The sequence below is a fragment of the Pyxicephalus adspersus genome, chromosome 4 (assembly GCF_032062135.1).
Source record: "Pyxicephalus adspersus chromosome 4, UCB_Pads_2.0, whole genome shotgun sequence".
Taxonomy (NCBI): domain Eukaryota; kingdom Metazoa; phylum Chordata; class Amphibia; order Anura; family Pyxicephalidae; genus Pyxicephalus; species Pyxicephalus adspersus.
Window position 1 is genome coordinate 32,437,052 of NC_092861.1, and position 26,447 is coordinate 32,463,498.

General features: G+C 38.5%; 1 protein-coding gene across 1 annotated transcript in view; it reads left to right on the forward strand.

The window, feature by feature from the left end:
- Positions 1–1,242: 1,242 nt before the first annotated feature.
- Positions 1,243–26,447, forward strand: part of GPC1 (glypican 1) — a 50,071-nt gene continuing 24,866 nt past the window's right edge. Inside the window, exon 1 of the mRNA XM_072407747.1 lies at positions 1,243–2,045. Within this exon, the coding sequence (XP_072263848.1) occupies positions 1,880–2,045 (166 nt within the window). The 5' untranslated portion in view covers positions 1,243–1,879. The remainder of the gene's footprint in view (positions 2,046–26,447) is intronic.

Consider the following 26,447-nt stretch of genomic DNA (forward strand, 5'->3'; position numbering starts at 1 on the left):
TTTTGTCTAGCACCAATATTCCAGTCCTGTGAACTTGTAATAGGACTGGTGGTACGATATGACTTGAATATGAATCAATACCTAATGTTTTTCCAAACAATTTGAGCCTCAAACCGCTTTCTTTTCTCTCTGTTTCCTTATTTACAATTCTTAAAGAGGCGGCTACTAACAGTATTACAAGGAGGTAAAGAATCCTTTAATTTAACTATAGTTCTTCTTACTCTGATGTATTGTGCTGAAATTAAGCTGGCACAAGCTGGATTTTAATTGGCTGGCTTGCTGCATTAAAGAGGAAGTAAACTGAAAAATGCCCAAAAATGCACTTACCTTCAATCCCACAGCACAGTTGATCGGTCCAGAGGTGTTTTCCTTTGGGTCCCACCTCATCCGTCTTCATGCCAGCGCTCCAGGTGCCACCATCTTCGCCTCTTCTTCCTGGTTCTTCTTCCTATGTGACCAGACCTAGGCGCAAGATCAGGTGACGTAGGTTGGGGAAACAACTTGCCGATCTCACTGCACATGCGCAAAATCGGCAATTTTTTTTCCTTTTCAGGAAAAGGCTCCTTGTGCACATGCCCGAGAGCACCCAAGACCCTCCCAGAATGCCTGACGTAGGTATCCCAGCAGGCTTTGCACTCCCATTCATTCTTGAGAATTAGGGGGCGGTGCTGCACCCTTTAAAAAATTGGTGTTGCACTTTAAAAAAACAATCAGAATTTTGGCCTTATATTAAAGGCTTGTCTACCCTTTTATGTAAAGTGACATTTCTGAGTTTAGGTACGCTTTTTATTGAATAATGACAGTGATGTTCTAAAGCAAGCACAAATATAAAAGCTTTTTTTCTGATCTGATTGCAGCATTTATTAACAAAACATACATAAAAAATCATTTTTTTAGCACATCTAGAAAAACACTTTTTTCTGATCTGAGTGCAGTATTTAGTAGAAGCACATGTATAAAAATTCCTTTTTTCCTGCAAGCAGTCGGAGCACATCTATAAAAACACTTTTTCCATTGAGTATGAGCACATGGTGATCGTAGAATAGTAAGGTGCTGATGAGTAGGGATGTAGATGTTCTCCCTATTCTGCACCCAGCAGATCCCCAGCTCTCCCCAGCCTGGCGGTGACACCCAATCCGGATGCTAATTGTATTGTAGGGAGCGGGCTGTGACGTAGGCTGTGAGGGAGGCTGTGATTGGCTGGCGGCTGTCAATGTGCTGTGTGCGGATGGACTGGGGAGCTCAGTGTGCACGGGAGGTGCGGGGCAGCAGCAGCAGCATCAAGCTAGGGGAGCCGGGCTCTGCAGCCATCTCCAAGATTTGGGTGACACAGAATGGAGGAGGATACCGCACACTGACCCCCAGCCAAGGAAAACCATGTAGAGATCCACTGCAAGGAGTCATAGCACTGAACAAGAGCTGCAATATTTGAAATAGATGATTGGAGCTGAATAGTAGTGCTAATTCTGTGTGTGCTCTAGGAATCCTTCCCTGCTCATCATTAGTCTATGTAGCCAAATACAGGACTACACCCCTTCATCCAAAGTATCTTCATTCCATTGCAGCTACTGCATTCCTGGCCTGTGGGTTGAGCTGTGCCCACTGTGTCATGTAGAAGCATCTACATCTTGGACATGCCCATTATCAACCATCTTGGTATGTTGGGGCCCCTGTATGCCCCTACTAGCACATAGGAGCACATCACCCTGCTAGCTTGGTGTCATTACCCCCACAGGTACCACCAGCCTAGAGGACTATCTTCAGAGCTTCTTCCATTGCCAGCTGGGCTGTGCATGTTGCTTCCTTTGCCTGTGGTCCAGCTTTCTAACTCTTCCAGTTGCATCTCTTGGCTTTTAAATAAAACTCAACCACAGAGGACATGGAGAGGATGTGTGGATACTCATGGTGGCAGCTTGGAGTTGTCTTCTTTGTTCACTGGGTAGCAGGGGATACAGGGAGCAAAGCCAAGAGCTGTGAATCGGTGAGACAGGTGTACAGTACCAAGGGCTTTAACCTCAATGGAGTGCCCCAATCAGAGATCTCAGGTGAGTGTTACTCCTTTACTCCAATTCTTAGAACAGTAAGGATGGAATATCCAAAAATAAGATTGCTCTGCACAATTTTAGCCATTGCAAACAAATGTCCAATTCTTGGTTGGTATATCAAAAGAACAGCATGTGGCCTCCAGCTATTGAGGAACTAAAAGTCCAAGCATACTCTAGCAGCCAGCATGGTGGTACATATACATCCTCAATAGTTTAAAGGTTATTATTTGTAATAGAGGTGACCACAAAATGTTCTTCATTCTATACCCTGGATATCAATTGCATTTTGCTGAATCTTCAATACAGTCATTGTTCCAGACCCTGTATGAAATGTCACACACTTCCATTGATTATGACTATAAGCCAGCAGGTCAAGGTCTCTTTTTGTATTTCTGAATCTTATCTGTGCATGTTAATGTCAAAGACTTATTGTATTTCCTAGTCAGTATTAGTTGAAGTGGGACCGTTAGTCTGATCAATGGACTCAAAATAATTGGACTTATTTTACCCATGCAGTAACCACCAACCAGAAATTAGCTCCTAATTAGTGTACCCATTCCAACTTGCTAAATGCTGTTTTCTGTTTGGTTGCCAGTGGCTGAATGCAAAATTTTTGCTCTGCTCTAATTAAGACATTTTATCCAAATTCATGACAGTGGGAGCTGGAAAATAAATGTTTGAAGTCTTCTAATTTCAGAATGTCTTAATTGGGCAGAACTGTCTACCTTCTAGAGATCCAATGGACAGCTGTGATCTGCAGATCTTTGTGTTCTAAAGATGAATAGTTAATTACACTTGTTTATTTATTTTTTTACTTTTGTATTTATGATCACCAATTGTTGTATAAATAAGAGAGTCAGGAACAAACTTTTTGTGACAAATATAACAGGTAAAAACATGAAAGTTTTGGAAACACTATTATGTCAGTCTGATGTGATGTGTCATCTTTGCTCTTTGCTATGAAGAGCCCGGCTGTACAATGCTATGTATTGTGGCTCCTCCATAGAACCATCTGATGGGGTGCAAGCAACTGTAACATAATCTGGAAGCACAAGAGCTTGGGTAGTTTGAGTTTTGAAGTCAGACAGCAATGTTAATTTGATACTTCATTGTTCTGTGCTTAGAAATATTATGTTACTATCCTAGAAAGGATACCAGCTGCACCATGTGCTGACTAATATATGTGCTTTATGTTGAGAAAAAGAAACTTAGGACAAAATATTCAATTCTTGTTTACTAACCTATAGAAAGTTTATCATACTTTCATAACTAAGGTGTCACATTCATGTGCCTTGGCATTGTAGCCAATTTTCCATGGCCAGGTCATATCTATCCTCAAGCGTAATTGCCTAGTATTAAGATTTCAGCGGTACAATAAGTCTGACAGCTTAGTGAGTTCTCCACCAAGCCTGCAGGTGTTACCGATGAGTCTTCTGAGCTGAGACCTGTTAGGACATGCTATACAGATGCCTTAGTCTGACTTCTCAGGTCAGTGACACATCAGAAAGCATTGCTACTGTCATATGATTACATCTGCTAAAACGTCTTACAATGTGAAACAAACAAGTAAAACTGTGATATAGTCCGCCAATGGTCAGAGTTCCCCTTTGTTCAGTGGAACGGATAAATCTGCATATGATCTTCATGAATAAAGCAAGACATTAAGAATCATTACTGCTTAGGCAGTAATGTGATTGTTATTGCACATTCTTCCTCTTTTATTTGTGTTAGCTAGCACTGTTTAATGATTACTTTAGTTCTGAAGACAGTGTTATATGCTGGTGGACAGCATTATATGGCAGATATTTGTTTAAGCAGATTTATGGTACCAAAGGTATTGTAAAGGTTGGAAGCTGGTGACGCAGAGATCCAACAAATGGGTTCTTAAAGCTGAAGTTTTTTTGCTAATGTTTTCTTAGCACTGGTTGCAAGCTTTCTCCCATCATCAACATGCTAATAATATTTTAAATGGAACCTTTTTTAGACTCAGTGATATCTTCCCTTTGTTCCTGAGGTTCTCTATGCAGTGCAGGCAGATCATGGTTAATGAGAGGGGTGCAGAGTATTGTACAGAGCTTCATAAAAACATTGCAGCAGCCTTCGCCATGTGAATTGCCTTCTGTAATTCCCATTTGTGATGCTAAGGACAACGCATTAGAGGGGGAAGGCCTGGGACAGTATGTGTGTGGAGGAAAAGGGCTACGTAATACTGGATGTCAACAAACCAGGAAATAGGGTGGCTATCTCACTTGCTGCAGCTTCAAATGCACATTGTGAAAAGCTGAATGACTGCAGTGAAATCAGTCAAGGAGAGGAGTCTGCACACCTATGCAAGTTGAAATGTAAGGCTGGAGTTCAACTTTAGCTAAAGATTACAAATCATCAGACTTTATAAAATCTTAGATAGATGGAGCCTCCCCAGTGTATTTGCCATTGATCTCATCAATTCCAGTACCAACCTTAATACATCTACATCATTGGCATTCCTGTTCTAGCTCTGTCATTTCCAATAGTTACAAATTACTGCTGAGTATGTTTTCAAGTCCTGAACGCATAAAGTCAACATTAGAAAATATAATAATGTTGAGATTCAGCAGGGCAAGAAACCATTACCTGTGTCCTTACAAATGTTATTGGTGGAGGAGCCCTACACATAAAATCATGGTTTCATATTGAGAAGTCAAAATATACCACTCTTTATGGTATATCTTGGGCAAAGAATGTCAGCTATTGCCACTAACTTTCAGTGTTTTTCTTGGGGAAACTAATTGGAATTGAGAAATCACAAGAATTTTAAAATTTAACATTGATATGCCTAATTAAACTAAGAGTAGTGGATGGCATCTGTAAAAACCCTAAGCTTTGTGAATATTGGAAACATCAGCCCCTCATATCTGGTACACAAATACCTAGTTTCCATTGATGCTTAGGATGGATGAAGTGATTGACATGTACATGTCCGTGTCAGATAAGGTTCTGCAATAAAATTTGCTGAAGTGAAACTAAACTCACCATTTTAATGGGTTCCCTAAAGAAATTCAGGTTAGAAAGGTTGAATCAATGCATGCCAATAGTAATAACTGTCACAGTTGCCAGTGTGCTGATGTCAATTCTCCACTTATCCTTCAGTCTCTCAAATAGTTGTTGTCATAGTTGGTTGTATGGCCAGCACCAAGGCTACTGAAGATCTAAATAGTGGCCAAGATGGCAAAAGTCCTCAGCATAATGGATAGGAGTGTTTTGTCTTGCTTATTATGCTTAAAAGTAAATATAAATTAACTGGAGAGAAGCACAAATTGTTGCTAATATTGGTGTATCATTTCATTATAATATCTCCCATACCACTCAGTACTGAATCATACTGGGAAATACCACTGTTTGGGTCCCTATGCTAGCAATAGACAATAGTATCTGTCCATCTGATGACAATTTCTTCTAAAGGAGAGTATATGTGTATGAGCGTGCTCTCTATTATTGCCTATCTCACTTGCTCATGAATGTAAGGATATACCCCACTGGTCCCGTCTTCTGTAAACAGTGAAGACTGGACAAAAGAAATTCATTATATGTTCATTCAAGAAAGACATTCAAAACCCAAAGACTGGTATGGACACTCAGAGAGTGGTTGGATGTTTATGAACAATGTGATTGTACTCAGACATCTGATTCTGGTGCTTCCTTAACATGAACAATTATAACTTGTGATCATTTATGATTATCTTATAGAAAGATCTATTGCAAACAATTGGAAACTCATTGCAAACATCTCTGGCACCAGCTTTTCAACTTACTGTATTGCTTCTCTTATCAGCCTAGCACTGTCCATGTGTGCCATGGATGGTAAATTGTCCTTTTATCCAGTGGTAATTGGTTGGGTCTCAATATAGTCATCAAATCTCTATGGACGCATTACCAATGCTTTATAAGACAGAATAGGCATTGACAAATTGCTTACATTGGAAACAACATATTTTGGTATTCTTTTGATACCAATATAAAGGTTTTGAATTGTTAGATGAAATATTGACTGAGTTCAGTAAGACTTGAACCCTTCATTGTGTCATACCAGATGAAAGAGCCATTGCAATAAATGGCATAGAATAACATCACACATCAGAGGTACTCGGGATTGATTTGTGTGCATGGATTAATGAAGAAAAATAGCTTTGAGGGGTGAACACAGTTGAAACAAGAAAAATCTGTAATCAAGGAAGTCATCAATGCTATGAGGTTTCCCCCTGGGGTTATCAGAGGAGTGAAAGAGGTGCAAGGAATGTGTGAGTCACTGATCTTTTCTGTGCCTGAAGAAGAATAGCTGGATGCTTGGAAAATGGAGACTAAGGAGTCAAAGATCACACATACAGGAGATAGAGAACAGTCAATGGGCAGGTAAAGGTAGACAGCTCATCTTAAGGCTAAAGATACATGGGGGGCATTTGAAAATCACACTCATAAAATGCTACAGAAAATTTGGTGTAATGGGATTTGTTTAGTTTCTGTGCATGCAAAATTACTATTTATCAATGACTCAAGAAGATGAAAACTGTGGAAACCCATTCTAACATCATGTTTTTAGAAAAACCTCAACAGATTGGGTTGGGTACTGCTAGACTGAATAAACCACTAGCTTTTTAAATACTTTTCATGGATACATTTAGTAGGGCTGATAACTCTATTATACAACCTAAACATTTGTCTGGATGGAGATTATGTGAACGAAGAAATTATCTCTTTGGGTTGCCAATTATTTATAGGAGTGTGGAATTTACATGTGGAATTGCTTTTAAAAGGTTGTTGAAACATTTATAAACCCCTGGAAGTGTTGGTCTGATACCCTATACAATAATCTATGTATATGCTGTATTAGTATTTTCTGAGTAAAGTTAATAATGTGACATTTATAAGGGTCTCTTGGCCCTAACCTTCTGGAAAGGAAAGTAGATAAAGACAGACAGGGGAAGCCCTGAAATCTCTCTGAAAGATGATAAATATAGTAGCTGATGCTAGGTCCACATTAAAAGTTCTATTGTATTGTTGTGGCACAATATAGATGATACAAGCATGCTAATATTAACAATTACAGTGTGCTCTCCAGTCCCTTTCAGCTGGGTGCACCACCCGGCTGTTTTTGGGTGGATACTAAAAAGTTGGGTCACAATACAGGGCCACCACCCGCCTACAGCTTCTTCCTGCCCAGTTTAATTCTGTGGACACTGCAAATACAGCTGTTATCATGCTTGTGAATGCGTGTAAATGTCTGTAATTTTACAAATCTATTCATTGGTATACAGTGTAACATTATTTAGATACCCGTCTGCAGTTTTGTAACAATATCATTGTCATCAGCTTTCTGTTTGTGGTACAATAGGGGTGGCGGTTTTGACTTGCTGTAGATATAGAAATATGCTGTATCGGCAGAGCAGTCAACAGAGGGCTTGGAAAGCTTAAAATAGGTGTTTCTATATTAAGCACACTACTGGAAGACTCATAATAAATATTAAACGGAGAGAATAGCAAATGCTGCTTCTGTTCCCTGTAATGTTCTATAGCAGAAGCTGTTTAGCATCTTCCCACTAAAATCTTATGTAAACCCAATCAGTAAAATACATATTCAATACAATTTCCTATAAAATGTTCATTATTCTTAAATGTGCAGCTTTTATTTAAAGTGGAGATAAAGTCTCACATTTACAATGCCTGATCAGGCAGGTGATTGTTGCAGAAATGGACAGGCGATGTTCTTTGTGGATTAATCGCTCTTACCTGCCTGATCACCACAGGTTTCTAGCCACAAAGCTAAGCTGGGCATGTGCAGCTTCACCTTTGCTTGCCAAGAAAACTCGGCAATCCCGGCTTCTCTTGTATGTGTCGGGGATGAACTGTACAGGAGTTATGTCATGGAGGCACTGCCAATCAAGATGGCAGAAGATCATCGTCAGGAAGGGTCCTTGTTCAAGCACTTTGTTATAGGGTGGACAGGTGCTTTACCTGTCTTCCAGTTCTCCTGTATTGTCATCCTATCCCACTGCTTTCTGGTAGGGACTGCATGCCCCTGTTTTATCACAGAATACACATGCATGGACATAGGGAAAGAAGAGTGGCAGCACTGTGCTGCTTTTCCCTTCAATGTCCATTTACAGGCTGTATCAAGTCTATGGCAACCTAACCTCAGAGAAATAGGGTAAATTATGTTGGGTGTCAGACTAGGAACTTTAAGTAGTAAAGGAATACTGTAAGGGAAGGCTCTGGACTGAAGAGCAATAATTTATTGAGAGCTGTTTGTTATTTTAGCTCTTAATGGACTATTCATGTTTATCTTGGCATTTTGGCTCCGCTTAATTGAAGACATTGCCCTACTAATTCCCGTGCCATGTGAATTTTAATAGTCTACTATAAGTTAAAACAAGTACTAAAACAAAAAAGAAAAGAGCAAACACAACCTATAACAAATAAAAGGGTTCAAATGTCTTACATTTCATGACCCTAATCCTCAAACCTTAAGCTGTATGCCCCCTGGGGTAATACCCACCTTTACTGTTGTATTTAAAGGCTGTACACACCAGCATGAAAGGGCAGGAAAGTTTCATTGTTTTATGATGTATGGGATAATTGTCCATAAGTTTAGCGTGTCCCTGAGAAGAGCTAAATTTACTTAACCTTTGGGGTTACCCTGTGTTATATTTCAGCTTCTGTTTTTAGCAAGGAAGCCTTCATATAACCTTTCAGTAACTCCAGTTTAGGAACCAATACTTTGTGCAAGTTATTTTAATGGTCATTATGAGTTTGAATTTAATGTTTTACCACGTGTGTCAGGTCAACAATATTCAAAACTAAACTTCACATCGAATTCTATAATCTCCCTACACTTCCTACTATTTTCCCTTCTACTGTTGCCAGACTTTTTCAAGAAGAATATTCAGATCATTCCCATTATATATACATTTAATTCATTTTAGTCGTATTATTTACCAGGAAAAGCCTTTTGTGTGTAGACATCCAAATGACCTGCAACTGCCGCTTGGAGCTTCTATCTTGGATATGAACGTCAGTGAACTCCCCCAGACTTGTCTGATACAGTGACACTCTTGTATTGTGCTTTTTTCTTCCCCCAAATTTAGTAAAGGTTATGTAGGGTGGTGAGGGGGCAGGACAGAGGAGCTTGGCCAGCATGGAGGAGATGACTAAGACGTGTCAGAAAGAGAGGCTGTGCTAGAGAATTGACTGTCCTGGATAGGTGTGCTTTTCAGCAAGTTCAGAGGTGCATTTATAAATATCTAATAAAATTATAGAATCATAAGGTTCAGACCTGCTTTAGGATTAAGTGATCCTGTGCACTCCCATTGGCTGGCACCTTGCTTGGTCATTCGTACTGCAGCATTGGTTCCTAGAGAACCATTGCTTTCAGATTTCACAGCGGGTGGCAGTGAGTGGTACTGTACTGCTCACTGCCTGCCCCATTCATTCTCAATAGGGCTGCCGGGGGTAGAAGCTACTTGTAGCGTCCCCTTCTAAAAAAAAGTTAATTGGCATGAGCAAGTACTAACCTCATTGCAACTCTATTGCCATTCTGAGCATAGCCTTATGAAGAGGTATGTCAGCTGTACAGAGCATCCAATAAGTATTTATATAGAAGAGTTTGTCACTCACAGTAACCGCTCACAAACGACTTGGTTAAGAGATGGGTGTGTTTGGATTCCAAGGCCATAGATAATATAGTTATAACACTGGTATAGAAGAACACACTTACTATTTATAGGGTTACCACAGATATAATGATGGGGTACATGTTAAAGAATTAAAATAGTAAGTCACTCAAGAAGCTGTTCTTTGTCTTAAGTCTTTATTAGTGATTTTTATGCATGTTATACAGAGTTTCCTTCCCAAAACTTTTTCAAAGTATGAAGTGCTGCATATTAGCTGCTTCATTATTACAGGGAATGGGGTATATATTGCATATATATAAAATTCTAGAATGAGAATTTTTACATTGATTGATTAGTTGGAAATATCAGATGCAACCTGAGTATGCAAATGTAACAATGTCAAAGACTGTTGTGATTCAGTATATGAGTTTTCTAGAGACATGTTGTAATAAAAAGACCGAAACTAGACATGAATTAGGTTAGCAAACATTGAGCACAGATGTTACATGCTCCTAACCACAACCACAATAAACTTCTCGAATGCTCAATTCAGACATTGCTATGTGCAAAAAGCAACTTGGGAAGGGGTGTTACAGGAGACATTTCTTGAATTTTTGTTATTGTCTTTACACTAAATATAGTTTTGGTTATTTTATTGGTTACTTTGATAAAATATTCAAACTGTGTAAGTTATTACACTATTTAAATGTATTCTGAATGGATAATGAATAGACAAGGGACTGGGTTGACAGGCTTTTTGCATTTTGATACATGGGCATCCAAATCTACAGTGAAATGCACGTCAGAAAGAAGTGAACAGCCGATCAAATTATTATTATACAGTATTTATATAGCGCCATTATATTAGGCAGCGCTGTACAAAGTCCATAGTCGTGTCACTAACTGTCCCTCAAAGGAGCTCACAATCTAATGTCCCTACCATAGTCATATGTGATTAATGTAGTCTAAGGTCAATTTAGAGGGAAGCCAATTAACCTAACTGCATGTTTTTGGGAGGAAATCCACGCAGACACGGGGAGAACCTGCAAAATCCATGCAAATAGTGTCCTTGCTGGGATTCGAACCTGGGACCCAGCGCTGCAAAGACTGGAGTGCTAACCCCTGAGCCATTATGCTGCCCAGCCTATCAAATGTACTCAGACCTGCCTGAACTAATGTCCTATTGATGCCATTGTCCCAGAGCCAAATATAATAAATACAACTCCTTTGTTATCTCAATATTCACCTAAATTATAGAAAATTTAGGATTTGTGCTGGATACAAAATAGCTGACATTGGATTGTGTAATTCAGAAACAAGAGTCAATTTCAGCATTGCTAAAAAGTAGACGAGTCCCTGTCAAGCTTTTCACATCAGGAGGGAATAAAAAAAAATATGTCTTTTCTAATAAATTCTTAAAGGGATGGTTTGCCTGCCATTCATTGCTTTCCTTTTTTGTTGCTAATACCTCCTTTCATACATCCTATTGAGTTTCCACCCTGCATTGTGTTCTTGCTTGTTGATACAATGGCTGACAGACCCCTTTGTTTTCCAGTGGCTCACTTCAATTAATCCTATATTATGCTTAGGGGTGAATAGATCATTTAGACTATGAAGTGCCTAAACCAGAGAAGACTAGAACTAAATGTCTGAGACAGGAAGGATCAACATATGATATGTGTAATGCACAATATAAGATGTCTCCTAACCGTTCTTCTCTGGCAAAGCACTGACAATGGATAGCAAGCAAGCTTAGGCTCATAATCTAATTAGTATTGATACCCAGCCAAAGCTTTGCTGCATGTCATCCATTATTTAGGGTCAGGAGTCTACCATAGTTTTAGGATTTTTGTAGGGAACAAGGCTAGTGTCAGCAATACAGCTCATGTCAGAAATAAAAAAGTATATTAATACAGCTGTCACGCTCTATATCCTCATACATTCTCTATTCTAAATGATATGAGGACCTTCTTAGAATGCTTCTCACATCAGCATTACTAAGCCATTGGAGATGTGATTTATCACAGGGGAAGCTCTACTTTTTAAGTAGTAAAAGTGATTGGCCAGCTTTGTCCAAATATCACCGTCCCAGGCCATAGCCATGTCAATGGTCACTTGGAAACCATTGAATTTGTCATTGCAATGTCGTTACAAAAACAACATTTGGTCTTTTTTTAGAATATAGTACTACTTTAAAATAAACATATAGCTAAGCTACCAAATAAAAAATGGCAAGTGTGTTAAAGCAGGCAATAGTGCAAAAATACGTCAAATCCACCCACAGTGACCACAAGATCCCAAAATGTATCCATCTCTTGGTTACTGGAGCTATAGCATCCAATCAAAATTTACTTTACTGTAGTCATATAAAGAGAACAATTTTTTAGTTCTTAAATTTTTATAGTCATGCATTCATATTGCACCCGGTAGCACACACTCAGAGGTCAATTTGAGGGGAGCCATTCAACCTAAGTGCATGTTTTTGGGATGAGGGGGAAAGCGGAGTGCCCAGATAAAATCCAGACGTCACCCATGTTCTGGCTAAGATTTGCACTTATGAACCAGTGCTGCAAAGGCAAGAATGCTAGTCACTAATATCAAGAAAACATTTCTCAATTCTGCAGATTACTGAACAATTTACAGTAAATTGTCATTGCTCTGTACACTTCGCTGTTGAGCAACCAGATCAGCGTGTTTCCTCATCTTCTTTTTCACAGCCATCATACCTTTTCCTTGACATTGTAATTGCTGCTCATGTTACACCGAGCAAGTCAAATCTTGCTGTGCAGATGTGTCAAAAATCAGTCAGATTCCTGGGCACACAACACTGAAGATCTGAGGTGTGGTTTCAAACGATTGAAATGGGATTTTAAAATGTCATTTGTGATAGAATGATCATTCACTTGTGAAGGTCTTTCTGTAAAATCATGATATCTGTGTTCAAATGTTCTGAATTTTACCAGGAGGGTTCAGAATTATAAGAAATAATATATGGTCTTTATTGATCAACCTTGTCTGTAAAACTGAACATCAAACAGAGTAATGTTGGTTGATGCTTTCTAAATCATGTATAATGCATCACCTGTTATATTTATAATAGGGGTCACTATGGCATGAGAAAGCGTTCTCATTTATTCCTTTATAAATCGTGGCTGGGTGAGGAACTCTTTGTAGAATTGAGACAGTAATCAACAAGTCATAACTCAAGGTAACGTTGTGCTATCAGATGTTCCTCTCAATAAGTATGCATACCTCTGAGACATGTGTTTGGACAGACACTCAGATTTTATCTAGGGAATGTCGACAAGCTTTGCCCGACACATGGATAGATAACGTGTAATCACCTTCAGCTACTAGTTTGTTGATGGCGAGATGTTCAGGTGTGCAGCATGGCCTTATCAACGTGATGTAACCTGGAACAAATAATGCATCATTGTACCACAGCAGAGGTGGATAAAAATACCTACCTACCAAAGGAATACGTGCTTTCCAAAATAGGCCATGTTTATTTAATTAGATAAGTGTGTGTGTGTGTCCGTGCACATATACACACATCTTTAAGCTGCTTTTCTTTATTTTGTGCTATACAGGTAACCTGATCCATGTCTTGCATTATTTATTTTTGTCACTGAATGCAATATTTCCCCTCAGGGGCATCTGCTTTTCAGTACTCTATCTCTCCAATTTAGAGACCGCATACAATTTTTGTGTGTGTGTCTATTGTGTTGCAAATGTACCCAAACACACAAACCAGAAATCCAATGTATGGTCAGATTTGGGCACATCGGAGATGTTTAGTCACAATGCTAATAGAAGATTTGATACATTTGCGGTTCATATAGTATGTCGGCACACAGTTGGAAGTCCAAGGCTTTGCCAAGCCCTTCGATGTAATAAGGTTTATGTGCTCTTTACTAATGGGCGCTAGTTCCGTATTCAGGGCCCAGTGCACAATGGGGGGAATTGATAAATTCTATCTCACAGCAAGGCATGACCGTGAGATAGATTTGGAGACATTTACTAAAAATCTAGACTTAAAGTTTAACTGTAGGCAAACTGTTAAATACACCAATGAAAGATATTCAGGGAGATTGTTTACCTGTCAAAGGACTTGTATTTCTGTCTGTACAGTCCTAGAATTTACACAGCTGTCAGGGCAGACGACCTTTATTTTTTTCTGTGACACTAACACGTCTTCGCCCTAATCTGCCGGTGGCTAAAAAGTAATAGGAGAAGCATAAGAATGATGAGCATAAATCTTTGTCACCCTGATCTCTCTTTCTACCAGCAGTACTACATTACATTCATATCTGTTTGGCATTCGGTGTTATTTATGCATTCCTCACTCTTCTGCCTAAATGTAACACTAAGACACTATGTAAAACAGGTTCCTGACCACATATTTATTTTGCATGAAAATCTTTCACCTGCACTAATAAATTTGTTACAGATTTTTGCAAAATTCTTTCTGTTGCCTGCAACCTAATCAGGTATTTGTGTCCTTCTGTGAAATTGCATATTTGCAGAATTACAGCCTTCAGCTCAATAAAATATGAGTCGGAAAAAGTGCAGGGAAAGGATCTGGGATGAAGTGGAAGGACTGGGAAAGAGAAGTTGTTACAATAGGCCAAATTTATTTAAGGCTGGAGAGGATACACTTTCATCAGTGAAGCTGGGTGATCCCAGTCGTTTGCTATTTGTTAGTAAATGTTTTGAATCCTGGACAAGATCCACTCGAGGTTTGCTGGATCACCCAGGTTCACTGATGAAAGTGTGTCCTCTCCAGCCCCGGAGAGCTTTAATAAATCAGGATAATTGTTGTTAAAGCAGACCTATAGTCACATAATATAAAGATGGATAGTGTGCCAGAGAAGGCAATCTTTATGTCTTCCTGATAAAACTGATAGGGTGAAATACCATTCCTGCAGTAAATACTATTCAGGTTCTTTTTAATACTGTCCACATGTCAGAAGGCCTGAGCGTTGCTGATCTCTGATCTTCACCAGTCTGAAATTTGCATCTTCTCTTCAACAAAGATTGCATAGCTGAATGCCTAGGCATTTGGGTATGCAGATTTGCACTTTAATGAAACAGCATTTTCTCTAGGGAAAACTCTTTTTGCTTTTTTGCTTTTAGTTCTCTTTATCGATTGTTCCTAGTTATACTCAGCATATGAACACTTTTGAAAAGAGTGTGGCTTTAAGACTAGCTTCAAGTAGTACAAACAGGGTTCCAGCACACCAGAGCATCTGAGGTCCACCAAGGACCATGAAGAATCTATAAACAATTTGTTATTCTATTGATATTGAGGGATAAACAATGGACAAGTAAATTTTTTTTCTCCTGAAAATGAATCAGACTCTTTCTCTCCAGCAAGTTGGAAAACAAAAACTAACCTCTGATTAGCTGACGTTAGCCTGACCACTATTAGATTTTCTAACTGATAATCTTTATAAATATGTTTCCAGATATAATTAGCCTGGAAAGTGAAGTATCACAGTAAAGCTTCATTATTCAGTGACTCTGGAATCTGTCAGCTAAGATGATTGGGGAGTGGACATACTGTACAGTCGCCTCTCAGATACACCTGGGTGTGTTGCTCCGTCTTGACACTTTCATGTCACTGGTGGTTCATGTGTAACTTGCCTGCAGGCTACGGAGCTGCCTTCCTTTCACTCCAATTTCAAACAGTTTTATGACAATTATTCTGTATTTTCAGAACCATCTGGGAGGTTTTCTTTAAAGAATGAAGCGATGAAAAGCTAGCAGAATGGCTTTTGAAGTCTTCCAGTGTGAGCTAATGGTGTCTGCATGGCAAGGAGCTGTAGACTGCTGGATGAGGTCATGGAAATCAATTTGAAATGCAATTTGTGATATAATAGAGCCGAGGGCTGAGTTATGGGTCATATTTATGGATCTCAAGAGCAGCTAATTATTAGTGGTTCTAGAATTCTACGGTGCTCTGTGTAATGAAATGGAGCACTAAGTGTTCGATCCATAACTATGAGGGACAAGAGAGCAGAAAGCTGGCACACCAAGGAGTGCACGGCTAGGAATTCCCTGATGAGGGGGTCTGTACATTTAGTGGCCTGTCATTTGGTGTCAAGCTGCTGAGAAACCTTCAGGTTCAAAGTCTTCAACATGGCACTTAAAAATTCTATATGATCTTTACTTTACTTTGCATGTGATCAATACAGCAGTCATCTAATGCCCTGATTGTTATTCAGATAAGAATGAGTTTGTTAAAGTTCTAAAAAAAATATTACTTGTGTATGCAAGAATTCACCTGGGAATACCTAATGTGTCCCTAGATTAAAGAGAGTTGTTTTAATGAGTCCCTGTAAAGAAACGGTTATTACTTATTTGTCCTACTGCTCATGCAGCTGATCCTCAATCCTTTGAAGATATGGTGGCTGAGTCTTTAGCATGTAGCCTTCTCTCAGGAATGTTGGATGCCTGGTGGCCTGCTGTGGTTCTTGTAGCCTCACAAATGACATCCCAAATGTATACTGCTCTTGTCAGTGATTCCTGACCAAGTTCTACTAATTGAGAACCACTATACCTCTGTGCAGTACCAGCTTTCACCAGCAGGTTTTATCTGTTAATGAGTTTCCTACTCATGGTTTTAGGTGGGTAAAAGGGGCATTTAGATTTATTTTAAGAGGGAAGTGGGGAGAATGGTTTATTTTATCCTGGAGAGCAGCTTTAAGCCTGTGAGTTTTCAGGGTGACCCACATTCAAGTTGTTAAAATAAAATCTAAGCAAATATATCAATTTACCATCAACTGAATAATAGGGAACAATTAAAGCAATGTCATAACTCTGAGCAATCCATCCGATGTCACTTTTACCTGTTGATTTTTGTGAAGTCAAAGTCAAAAAATAAAGTAAGTGTTTTAGCTACAGCATGTAGAGTATGTAAGAGTTTTCTATATTGCGCAGTGGTTTGACACCGATAACAGAAGAAGAAAATGGAATATCTTGAAAGGATTACGTTGGTGGTATGAGATGTTTTCTTCCTGTTGGTCTCATCCTATATTCTGTATGTAGTATGTTGACACAGGGATTTATCTGGCCGCTGTTAGGGATCAGAAAGAATTCTTTCTGAAAATACAAATTGGACCAGGTTTTCTAAGGATTATTGGCCTTCTCTGGTATCAATGGGGATTTTTATGATGTAAGGAAGTTTAAATATTAAATCACTGGATGTGAGCAATTAACTATGTATGTATGTGTGTATGAATATATTTATGCAATACCAAAGCTGCAGTGTAGGAAATATATTCTATCTAAGATACTTGCTACATAGCAGTATAAGATGCTTTTTACAGTCAGTGCTCATATAGCTCCACAATATTCAATGAAAATGACAAATTTCAGAAGGTAAGGTTAATTTACTTGGAGGGTATGAATAGTTTGTGTTTAGGGCCATGGTTTGGACTGTTTTATTAATAAAAGCCATATGATGTCTTCCAGCTGTCAAATGTTTCTGAGCTGTGCATTGTAATGGGAATTTGGCATTTGCCTGTTAAACTTTATTATATAGCACCAACATATTACACAGCACTATACATTAAATAGGGGTTGCAAATTACAGACAAATACAAACAAGGAGAAGGAGAGAACCCTGCCCAAAAGGGCTTACAATCTAAGAGGTGGGGAGAGCAGTACACAATAGGAAGGGAGTAGACATCTCTAGTTTAAATAACTAGTAAATCACACTGTATATGGAGAGAATATGTGTGTTCAGCCTTATCTGGGATGTTTTGATTTGCTGTGTACCTAGAAAGTTGCAAGGCAATTCTATCAGTGCATATAGACATAAAGATTAACAAGTACAAGTATTTGTTCTAAAGCTGAATTCCATATATATGCATATATACATAAGAGGAATCTTGGGCAAATATATCTCCCTTCCACCTCCAATCCTGCCTTTGTGTCACTATATATATATATATATATTTATTGGTATAATTATTCAAAATAATAATACATTTATTTTTGCATGCCAGGTATGTACCAGGCTCTGTCTTGTTATTAGTCTCTATTATGGTTGGCACTGGTAGCCAAATTAGCACTCCAACTGTTTGCAAAGTGCTTGCCGGTCTAACCCTGAACGTGCTTAAAAGAGGATAAAACACAAGGATGACCTCATTGGAGCTTGTGAAGATGTTGCTTTTTTGAGTTGTTCATCAAATGAAAGTCTCTGGATCCCCATGTACTTTAATGATGCAGTGCGGATGACTGTTCTTAGATTGCCTTTGATCTGCATTGGTTTTCAGTGCTGCACTGTTAAAGTCCTATAGTTACTCATCAGAAGGGTGGCTAACCTTACTATAATTTTAGGGGGAGAAGATTTTTAAATTGTACATATGGAGAATGCTTGCAGTTACACAAGTGAGTAGAAAATATAGGTCATGAAATTATGAAATTATTAGTTTTTCCTGGCATTCTACTTCAAACAGCAAGAAGCAGTACTGCTGCAGATATGACCACAGTTTTTGTGCAATTCTCTCTACATGTAACTGTATATTACAGTTATCCCTATTCTAGCTGAGAAAGAATAAAAGTATTTGAATTAAATCGTTTGCCATACAGTATGAAAATTGCAGGAGTCCACAGCACAAGCTCAGTCTTTGCAGATAAAGCTGTTTTTACAGCTTTATCCTTCTGCAGAATTTTAATGTGATTTTACACTAAAAGAAACCATTGCAATCTCTTGATGAGTCCTCTTTGTAAAAATATGACTGGCATGTGAACATTCACTTTGTTAAAACTCTCTACGGGACTTGTTTTTGGTTACTATAAATGTTCTCTAATACTTTGTATTACTACGTTAATGTATTTGATTGCTTTGTATACATTGTTTTCAACCGTGTATATTTATTTATTTATTATTGTTGATCTGTACATTTTTTATCTCTCTATGGGGCCAGTCCCACAAAATGCCATCTCGTTGCCTGTAAGTGACCGGTGCACTATAAAGCAACCTTTTATATTTTTATACTTTATATTTATCCTGGAGAAATGGCACCAAGTTACACATTTATTTATATTTCCCTAGGGAGCATCTCACAGCCCCTCTAAAGTGCCATCTTCCTAATCATCAGAACATAGATGGGGCCCCTGAGCATTGCCAAGGTTTATGCCCTCCGTAAGTTTCAGTAAGTCAGAATTTGCATAATACTGCAAGGACATTTTGCATGGATGGCTATTGAAGCGGAAGGAATGACACCTTATTGTGCCCGCTTTCCAATGTTACTGTTTCCTGTCCACAGTAAAAGTGTTTGCCTGAATTGGTTTGCATGAATACAGGTTCACTTTAATGCTACTGCCTTAGTACTGGCCATGTTACACTTTAGTTCTTTTTGGAGAGTATTCCTTTTAATTTTTCTTCTGCCGCTTTGCTCTGAAATTCACTTCTTCAGTCTGATTTGTGTGTAAATTTCCAATTGGCATTGTGTTGTAGCATCAGTCCTGGTAAGTAAGCCGTGTACAATTAAATGTGGCATTTCTTTGTGTGCTGGATGGGAAGGTTTCTCTTTTCCCTGACGTGGATCTGAGAGGAGCGGGGAGGACATTCCATCTGTGCAAAACACGTTGCTGCTCGTTCTAACACAAATAGCTCGAAATAAAAGAGCATTACCCAGATTTCTCAAAGCTGTCAGTATGGATAGCAGTTCCCTTTACATTCGCATCAATCTTTCCCATACACAGCTTAACCCTTCATCTTCTTAAACACTGGAGCAGTATCAGAATTCTATACATGTTCATGCATTTCCTATAGCCTGATGAAGTGACAATATCCGCCGCTTAGCAGTGCATCAAAATTTGCTTTGAAGTGTCTTTGTTCTTTAGCTTTTTATTGAATCTAAAAGGGAGCTACATACATTGCTTCTAACTGTGAATGGGAAGTGTTATGCTAACCCGAAATGTTTTAGTAGGTTTGCATCACATCTACCTATATACAGTTTTCTGAAAAAATCTTTTTTGTTTGAATTTGTAAACTATCTTACTTGGAAATCCAGTTAATAATAACACTGTTGGATGTTGGCCTGATTTATTAGAGTTCTCCAAGGCTGGAGAGGATACACTTTCATCAGTGAACATGGGTGATCCAGCAAACCAAGAATGGATCTGGTCCAGGATTAAAAACATTTGCTAACAAATTGCAAATTTCTTCCAGGTTTGCTGGATCACACAGCTTCACTGATGAAAGTGTATCCTCTTCAGCCTTGGAGAGCTTTAATAAATGAGTTGTTAAGCCTTAGGATCCATGGGTGATGATTATATATTCTCAACCTACAGAATATGGAGTTTCCAAACAGATGAATGGAATGTGTTGGTAAATATTAGTCGTAAGTACACATCATCTTCTTTGTAGGAATGATCAGATCAAGTTCTAATAAGATTTCTGATCACTTTCTACCATAGGATCGAATATTATACACCTTATACACATTTGTGTACTGATCAATTACCAGATTGGTCAGTGGACTGTAGAATTGGCATTGAACCTGTTCATATATATACTAAGCCTAAGCATCTACCCTACAACTAGCAGCAGGGTTGTCCGCTTACCTTGTAAAAGCTCTGCTGCTTGTTTTAAGGCAGTGGCTTTGTGTTGTCAACCTGCATCAAGAAATGCTCCTACTGGCAGGTTCTTTAGACAAGAAACTTAGTTTACATTCAGGGGTGTAGTCATAAAAAAAGAAGAGGGGGCACGGTAATAATGAAGGCTATCAGTGGCGAGCGCACAGGGAAAGCCTATACAGGGATCCCCGAAAAAAGTGAGGGCACACCCGTTTACATTTTAATAAGCATGATCAAAAAGAACAATGGATCATTTTTGATTACACAGGTTTGGGGGAGCTTGGTGGCCTGTCGAAACTGACCCCTTAATAGGCTTGGCTATTGTTCAGGCACAGAACTCCGCACACAGATCTCTCCAACACAGTCTGGTGGTTTAAAGCTTCAACATACATGGAGGGTCCACTTGCACATTCTCTGCCTCATATCACCTTCTCTTATTTGGTGAAAAATGTACCTAAATGTAACTATACTCATATCTTCTGCATCATTGACCCTGCGGGTGCTGTCCTTCTGGGTAGACTTAGACCCGGTGATGAGATCAGCTGAAATCTCACAAGAAGATAATTTGGTCCATTAAAAGAGTGCCTTTCTGTGAGATTTTAGCTGCTTGTTATTCCACAGGAATTTCCTCTAGGCACAGCAAGCAGAAGACTGTCCAGTCTTGGACACGACTGTCTTGTGATTCACACGTCTGCTATATATATATATATATATATATATATATTAATCTTTCCACATTTTTCTGGTAAACCTTGGATAAAACCTAATAAGCTTTCTATAAAACCTGGACAGAGGGGAAAATTCAGATTGATTATCAACGTTGAAAGACTCTGAACTCCGTAGGGGTCAGCATTGACAGGCTTTTATAATTTAAAATGTATTTGAAAAATTACAATACACATAGTAAAGAAATACAATGATAAGGACTTCCATTTCACCCTCTTTTACTATTAAAAAAAAGAAAACCGATAGAGTCAGTAAAATACAACATACGATAAACATAGTGGTATGAATTTCAAGAATGCCAGAGGCACGATGACTATATCTGGTGGTCGGATGTAATATGGGTGGTACTCCATGAGGTACACTTGGGATGTCTGTGGGTGAATACTAAGGGTGAAAGAAAGATAAAAAGACAAGATGGAGAAAAACAGAGGCAGAGTAGAAGAAAAAAAGGGAAGAAGATGGGGAAAGGGAGCTTGTCTGAGCTGATGTTCCATCCTTGGAACAAAAATGTAAGTGGCTTACCCTGCCATCAATTACTCATGAGCACTGTGTAGATATCTGTAAATCAGAAAATCAGTTGGGGTAACATGTTTTGTGTACCGATTTTGCTCTGTTAGGGAAGTGAGATCCTCCATGTTGAAAATGTGGTTCAATTCTTTACACCAATCCTGGACAGTGGGCGTATGCTGTTTTCAGAATTTTGCAATCTTTTTCTAGCTGCATTGATAATAATATTGAAATGCAGAAGAAAGATCTCCCAATTTATCTGTGATTTAAAGTTTAGGTTGCCAAAAGGGCTAAATTTGAAGCAAGACTGGAATAAATATAGCAAAATATCTTCCATATTGGGACATAGCCATCAGATAGGATCAGAGGTGGACATATTATGGTGCAGTCTGTGCAGCTGCATTTGGGCCCCAGGCACTCCTCCGCCAGCAGGGCCCCTGCAGCAGCTCGCGCAGCCCTTGCCTGTAAGCCCGTACTTGGTTGACTTCTTGCAGTATAGGCTGTACACTGGGGACATGTGCTGTCATCTTTTACTGAACTGACGACTGGACTGTGCCAGGGGTCCCTGCTGGCTGAGACCTGCACATCCATGGGGCCCTGAACACGCAGACCTGCAAGTAGGAGCAAGGAAGGGTATAAATAATAAAAAAAAAGAGAGTGGGAAAGAGAGATTAGCGGGGTTAGCATAGGGGCCCTGTTTGATGTTTTATATAGATAGCAGTATCTACCATGATTTTTATAGGTGGATAGATATTGTGAGTGAGTGAGTATGATTTTATTATGCTGTGAATCACAAAGCTCTTGACCAAGGTTGACCGCATCCTTTTACCATTACCATGAGATGCTGCTGGGATCAGGTCACAATTTATAGAAGATGCATTTGACAAGTAGCTGACCTCATTCTTACCTGTATTTGACCTGTTTCAATCTCCTTTGACTTTTCAATTGCCTTTAATGGGTAGACATTTGGAAGTTCTGATAAGAACAAAGCCTATTACAGAATTGTGTGAATTAAAAGACTAGCTGAACCTCATTACACATCCCTTACCTGTTCTTATATATGTAATTCAACTGTGTGTGTAGCTGTCAGCCTAGGAGTTTGCTCCGCATATCTGTATATAGTTCTTCCTGACAAAACTCAATTATCTGAAATTCATTTTCTCCAGATATTCTCTGTTGTGAGATAGACCTTTATGTCCATTGAGTCATGAATAACTACCCTATCAACTCAAGTGAAGAAATTACCTTGTGGCTCATACTGAAAGTTTGCTCATCACCTCTGACCTGAGATTATCCAATACAATTACTGGGAGACCTGTGAGAAGACTGAAAATTATATAGTATCCTAGATCCCTTGAGATCACAATTTGCAGCATCTCAAATACTGTATTTTTCAGGTAATTGCTGAACATTTATACTTTTCCTTCCCACTGGACTCTGCTCTCAAGCCTACTGGAAAGTGAAATGTATTCGCTGGTTCAGTGAATTAGATGAGTAAAGTGTACTTAAGAGGAAGAGATTAGTGACAAAACGAGGTCAACGTGCAGGTTCACACTGAATGGCAGAGAAACACATAGAAATAACACATGATTACTTCTAGATGGACATGCTGTTGATGCAGCCGGTACATGTAGCTGTAATTGTTAGCAATCCTTGTTTAGCTAAACTGTTGTCAGGTTATACAGTTTATACTTTCATTATAGAGAACCAAGGACATGTGATTCTTTGACAAACTGTACATTGCTGCTCCCATTACCCCACTGCCGTCTTCCTGTATAAAGAACAAGCCATATCAAATACCCTTTTTTAGTAAAGGCATGCCAAGTTTATGTGCTTCTGAATCCAACAATTGTGTTGAGTTATATTACAATTGATATTATATTGCAGAGATATTGCAACAAATTAAAAAATGGGGGCTTCCATTGCAGATTTGACTGATCTTAGCTTTTTTAACCAGTCAGTCACTGATATCTGACATAAGACATCTGCATTGCTTACCTACCCGCATTCCAGCACCAGGTGCTGCCATTCTCCTTCCTTTCTTTCCATCTTCAGCCATTTTGATTGGTCGTGCCGGGTGACGTAACATACGGGAATTCATTCATCCCAGCACACACAATGAAAGAAGAGAATGCCGGGTTTTCCTGGCAACCAAATCTGACCCTGCGTATGCACACCTCCACTTTGACACCATAAACCTGAATGAATCAGGCAGGTAACACAGATTATTGCAGAAGGGGCATCTATCTTGGCCATTTTTGCAACCTAAAAAGGGAAATTTAATTCTACATTAACAACCTACAAATGGCAGCCCTCATGTCTATCTTTAAAGGTTCTCTTTAAAGCCCAGTTGAATTTTCCTTGAACAAAATTATAAGTATATTAAAAATCACCAAAAAAGTAAATGCCAGAAGGTGAGCATGGTATAGGGGTTAGAGATGATAAAGCATCAGCAATTTAGGAGCTTACCAACACAGTCCGTGGTATAAAACCTCCTAATGTGTAAGTAGGGGTGAGCAGGAGGTTTTTGTGAAATTGTTTCTTGCCCTATTTTCAACATTAGACAAATTTAGGCAAAAATTAGGTTTCACCTTTTAACAAATTATAATTACTGATTATTTCACAGCCCCATGCTACTGTCATAAAAATTCCCGAGGGAGAGGGTAACTTAAAGGTAAAGTATAGAGAAAACACAAACAAGCCCTGACAACTTTTTTAGTCCTGTGCAAATCTCCCATACAAAAGTATCTATTTATAATTCAGTGATTCTGACTGAAACAATATCTGGTGGAAAATATTTCAGGCCCTTGTGTTTACAATAGTATTATTGATTCTCCACAAGGGAATGTTTCAGTGAATGTCAAATATCCTGCTTTATAAATAGATAACCAAGTGTTGTCACCAAAGTTACTATGCGGACCTGTGATACCTGTGAGAACAGGTCTCCAGTGAAAGTTTGCATTTTTGTTTAGCCCAAAAAAGGTGAATGTATTTTGTATGCTGATTTTTTTTTTTAATCATTTTTGTGAGTATCACATAAGGAGAAATAAGAAAGACGTTGAAATTTACATCCAAATAGGAAAAGACAAAGTTAAACCAATGAAAAAAAAAGAAAAGCATTTACCAACTTTTACATAATGTAGCGTTAAAAAAAAGAAGGGGAGGGAGGAAACAGTAATCCAAAAACTAATTAAAGCAAAACTGGGTGGATCATTGGATAATAACCTATATAAGTACCATGTTGTCTGCTCAAAGATTTTGACAATTTGTTGCTTTGTATACACTGGTAATGTAATGATATATGATTCCCACACTTCAAAAAAAAATCATTAACCTGGGTTTCTCTTTTCAATCCATCTGGAACACATGACTCAACTTTTCTAAAAAGATGGAAAAGAGAGGAGGGTTCGGTTGCTGAATTTAAATGAGCATAAAAGCATTGCATTAAAATACTGCACAAATACAGCTCAGCTTTTCAACCCAAAAATGAACATTTGGCTAAACTATTTTATTTTCTTAGTTTTGACAATCCCTATGCATCATTTGTAATATTCTCCGGGGCCATTACCCTCTATGTCACAGCTGTGTTCTGTAGTGACGTAGGGGCTATTAGAAAGAACCATAGCATGTAGCTGGGGACCAGGCATTTGACGCCACCAAAAGATTCTTCCAGAGGTGTAGTTTTGCAAGAGTTTGAAGATCCAATGCCCTATCCAAAAATTTTCTTTTGCATCAGCACAAGACATGTACTAAAATAATCCTTTCATTGCAGTCACATCTGACTCGTATACATTTACACACTTAACTCATCCTACATCATAGACTACTGTCTCCATGAATGCCATCATTTCCTGTTTGTGTTATGGAGCTGCCCTATTGAACTGATGTAATGCCATGTTTTGTGCGTTCTGTAAAACTGTAATGATCTAATCTGGCTGATACTTCTCAGGGTGTAACATAAGCGAAACATTACCAGGGGGAAAAACACTTTAATTACTTAATGTTCCAGATTTATATGACAAAATTCTGTTCCAAGTTCCATTTTACTGTGTGCTGAAAGAAAATGCAAATATTCAAAATGAGGAGTGGAAAAAACTGGTAAATCAGACTGGTTAAATAATAATTCTGTGCCGTTTTAGTGTGAAAACAGTGCTAAGTGAAATATGCAAGCTGCCTTTTCTGACAAATAATTATGCCTCTGGCTTTAATATTGGATGAACAAGCATGAGACAAGTAAAGTCAGAACTCCTGACCTACATACAGTAAGTAAAGACAATAGGCCTGATTTATTAAAGCTCCTCAAGACTGGAGAGGATACAGTTTTCACAGGTGAAACTGGGTGATCCAGAAACCTGGAATGGATTTCTTAAAGGTCATTTGCTATTTGCTAGCAAATGTTTTTAGTCCTGGATCAGATTCAGTCCAGGTTTGCTGTGTCGAGCAGCTTCACTGATGAAAGTGTATCCTCTAGCCTTGAAGCGCTTTAATAAATCAGGCTAATGGGATTAGTGTGATAAAGAACTAGGATTTTTTAAGCAGGTAAGTAATGGTAAACAACCCAAAACTTTCAAGTTACTTGACTTGAATTTGACTTGCTCTGCCTAAGCTTAGAAGATAAGAAATTACAGGGATGTTTATTGAATAAATAAATAATTAACCATTGGACATTTTCTGCTATATTAGGTTGTCGCCGTCCCAAAGGAGAAACAAAATTTTTAATCTTGATATTATGAGTATCATTTACCTTGACACATCAATTTTCTCAACCAAATTCCTTTTATTTTATAAAAAAAAATGGGAATTGAATATATTCTGAAATTATAGATTTAGGAGTATCACAAATATTGTACGGGATAGAAATTGTAGCTACCAATATTTTATCCACAAGTTACTTTCAGAAACTATGAATTTGTAAAACTTGTACATTTTAGCA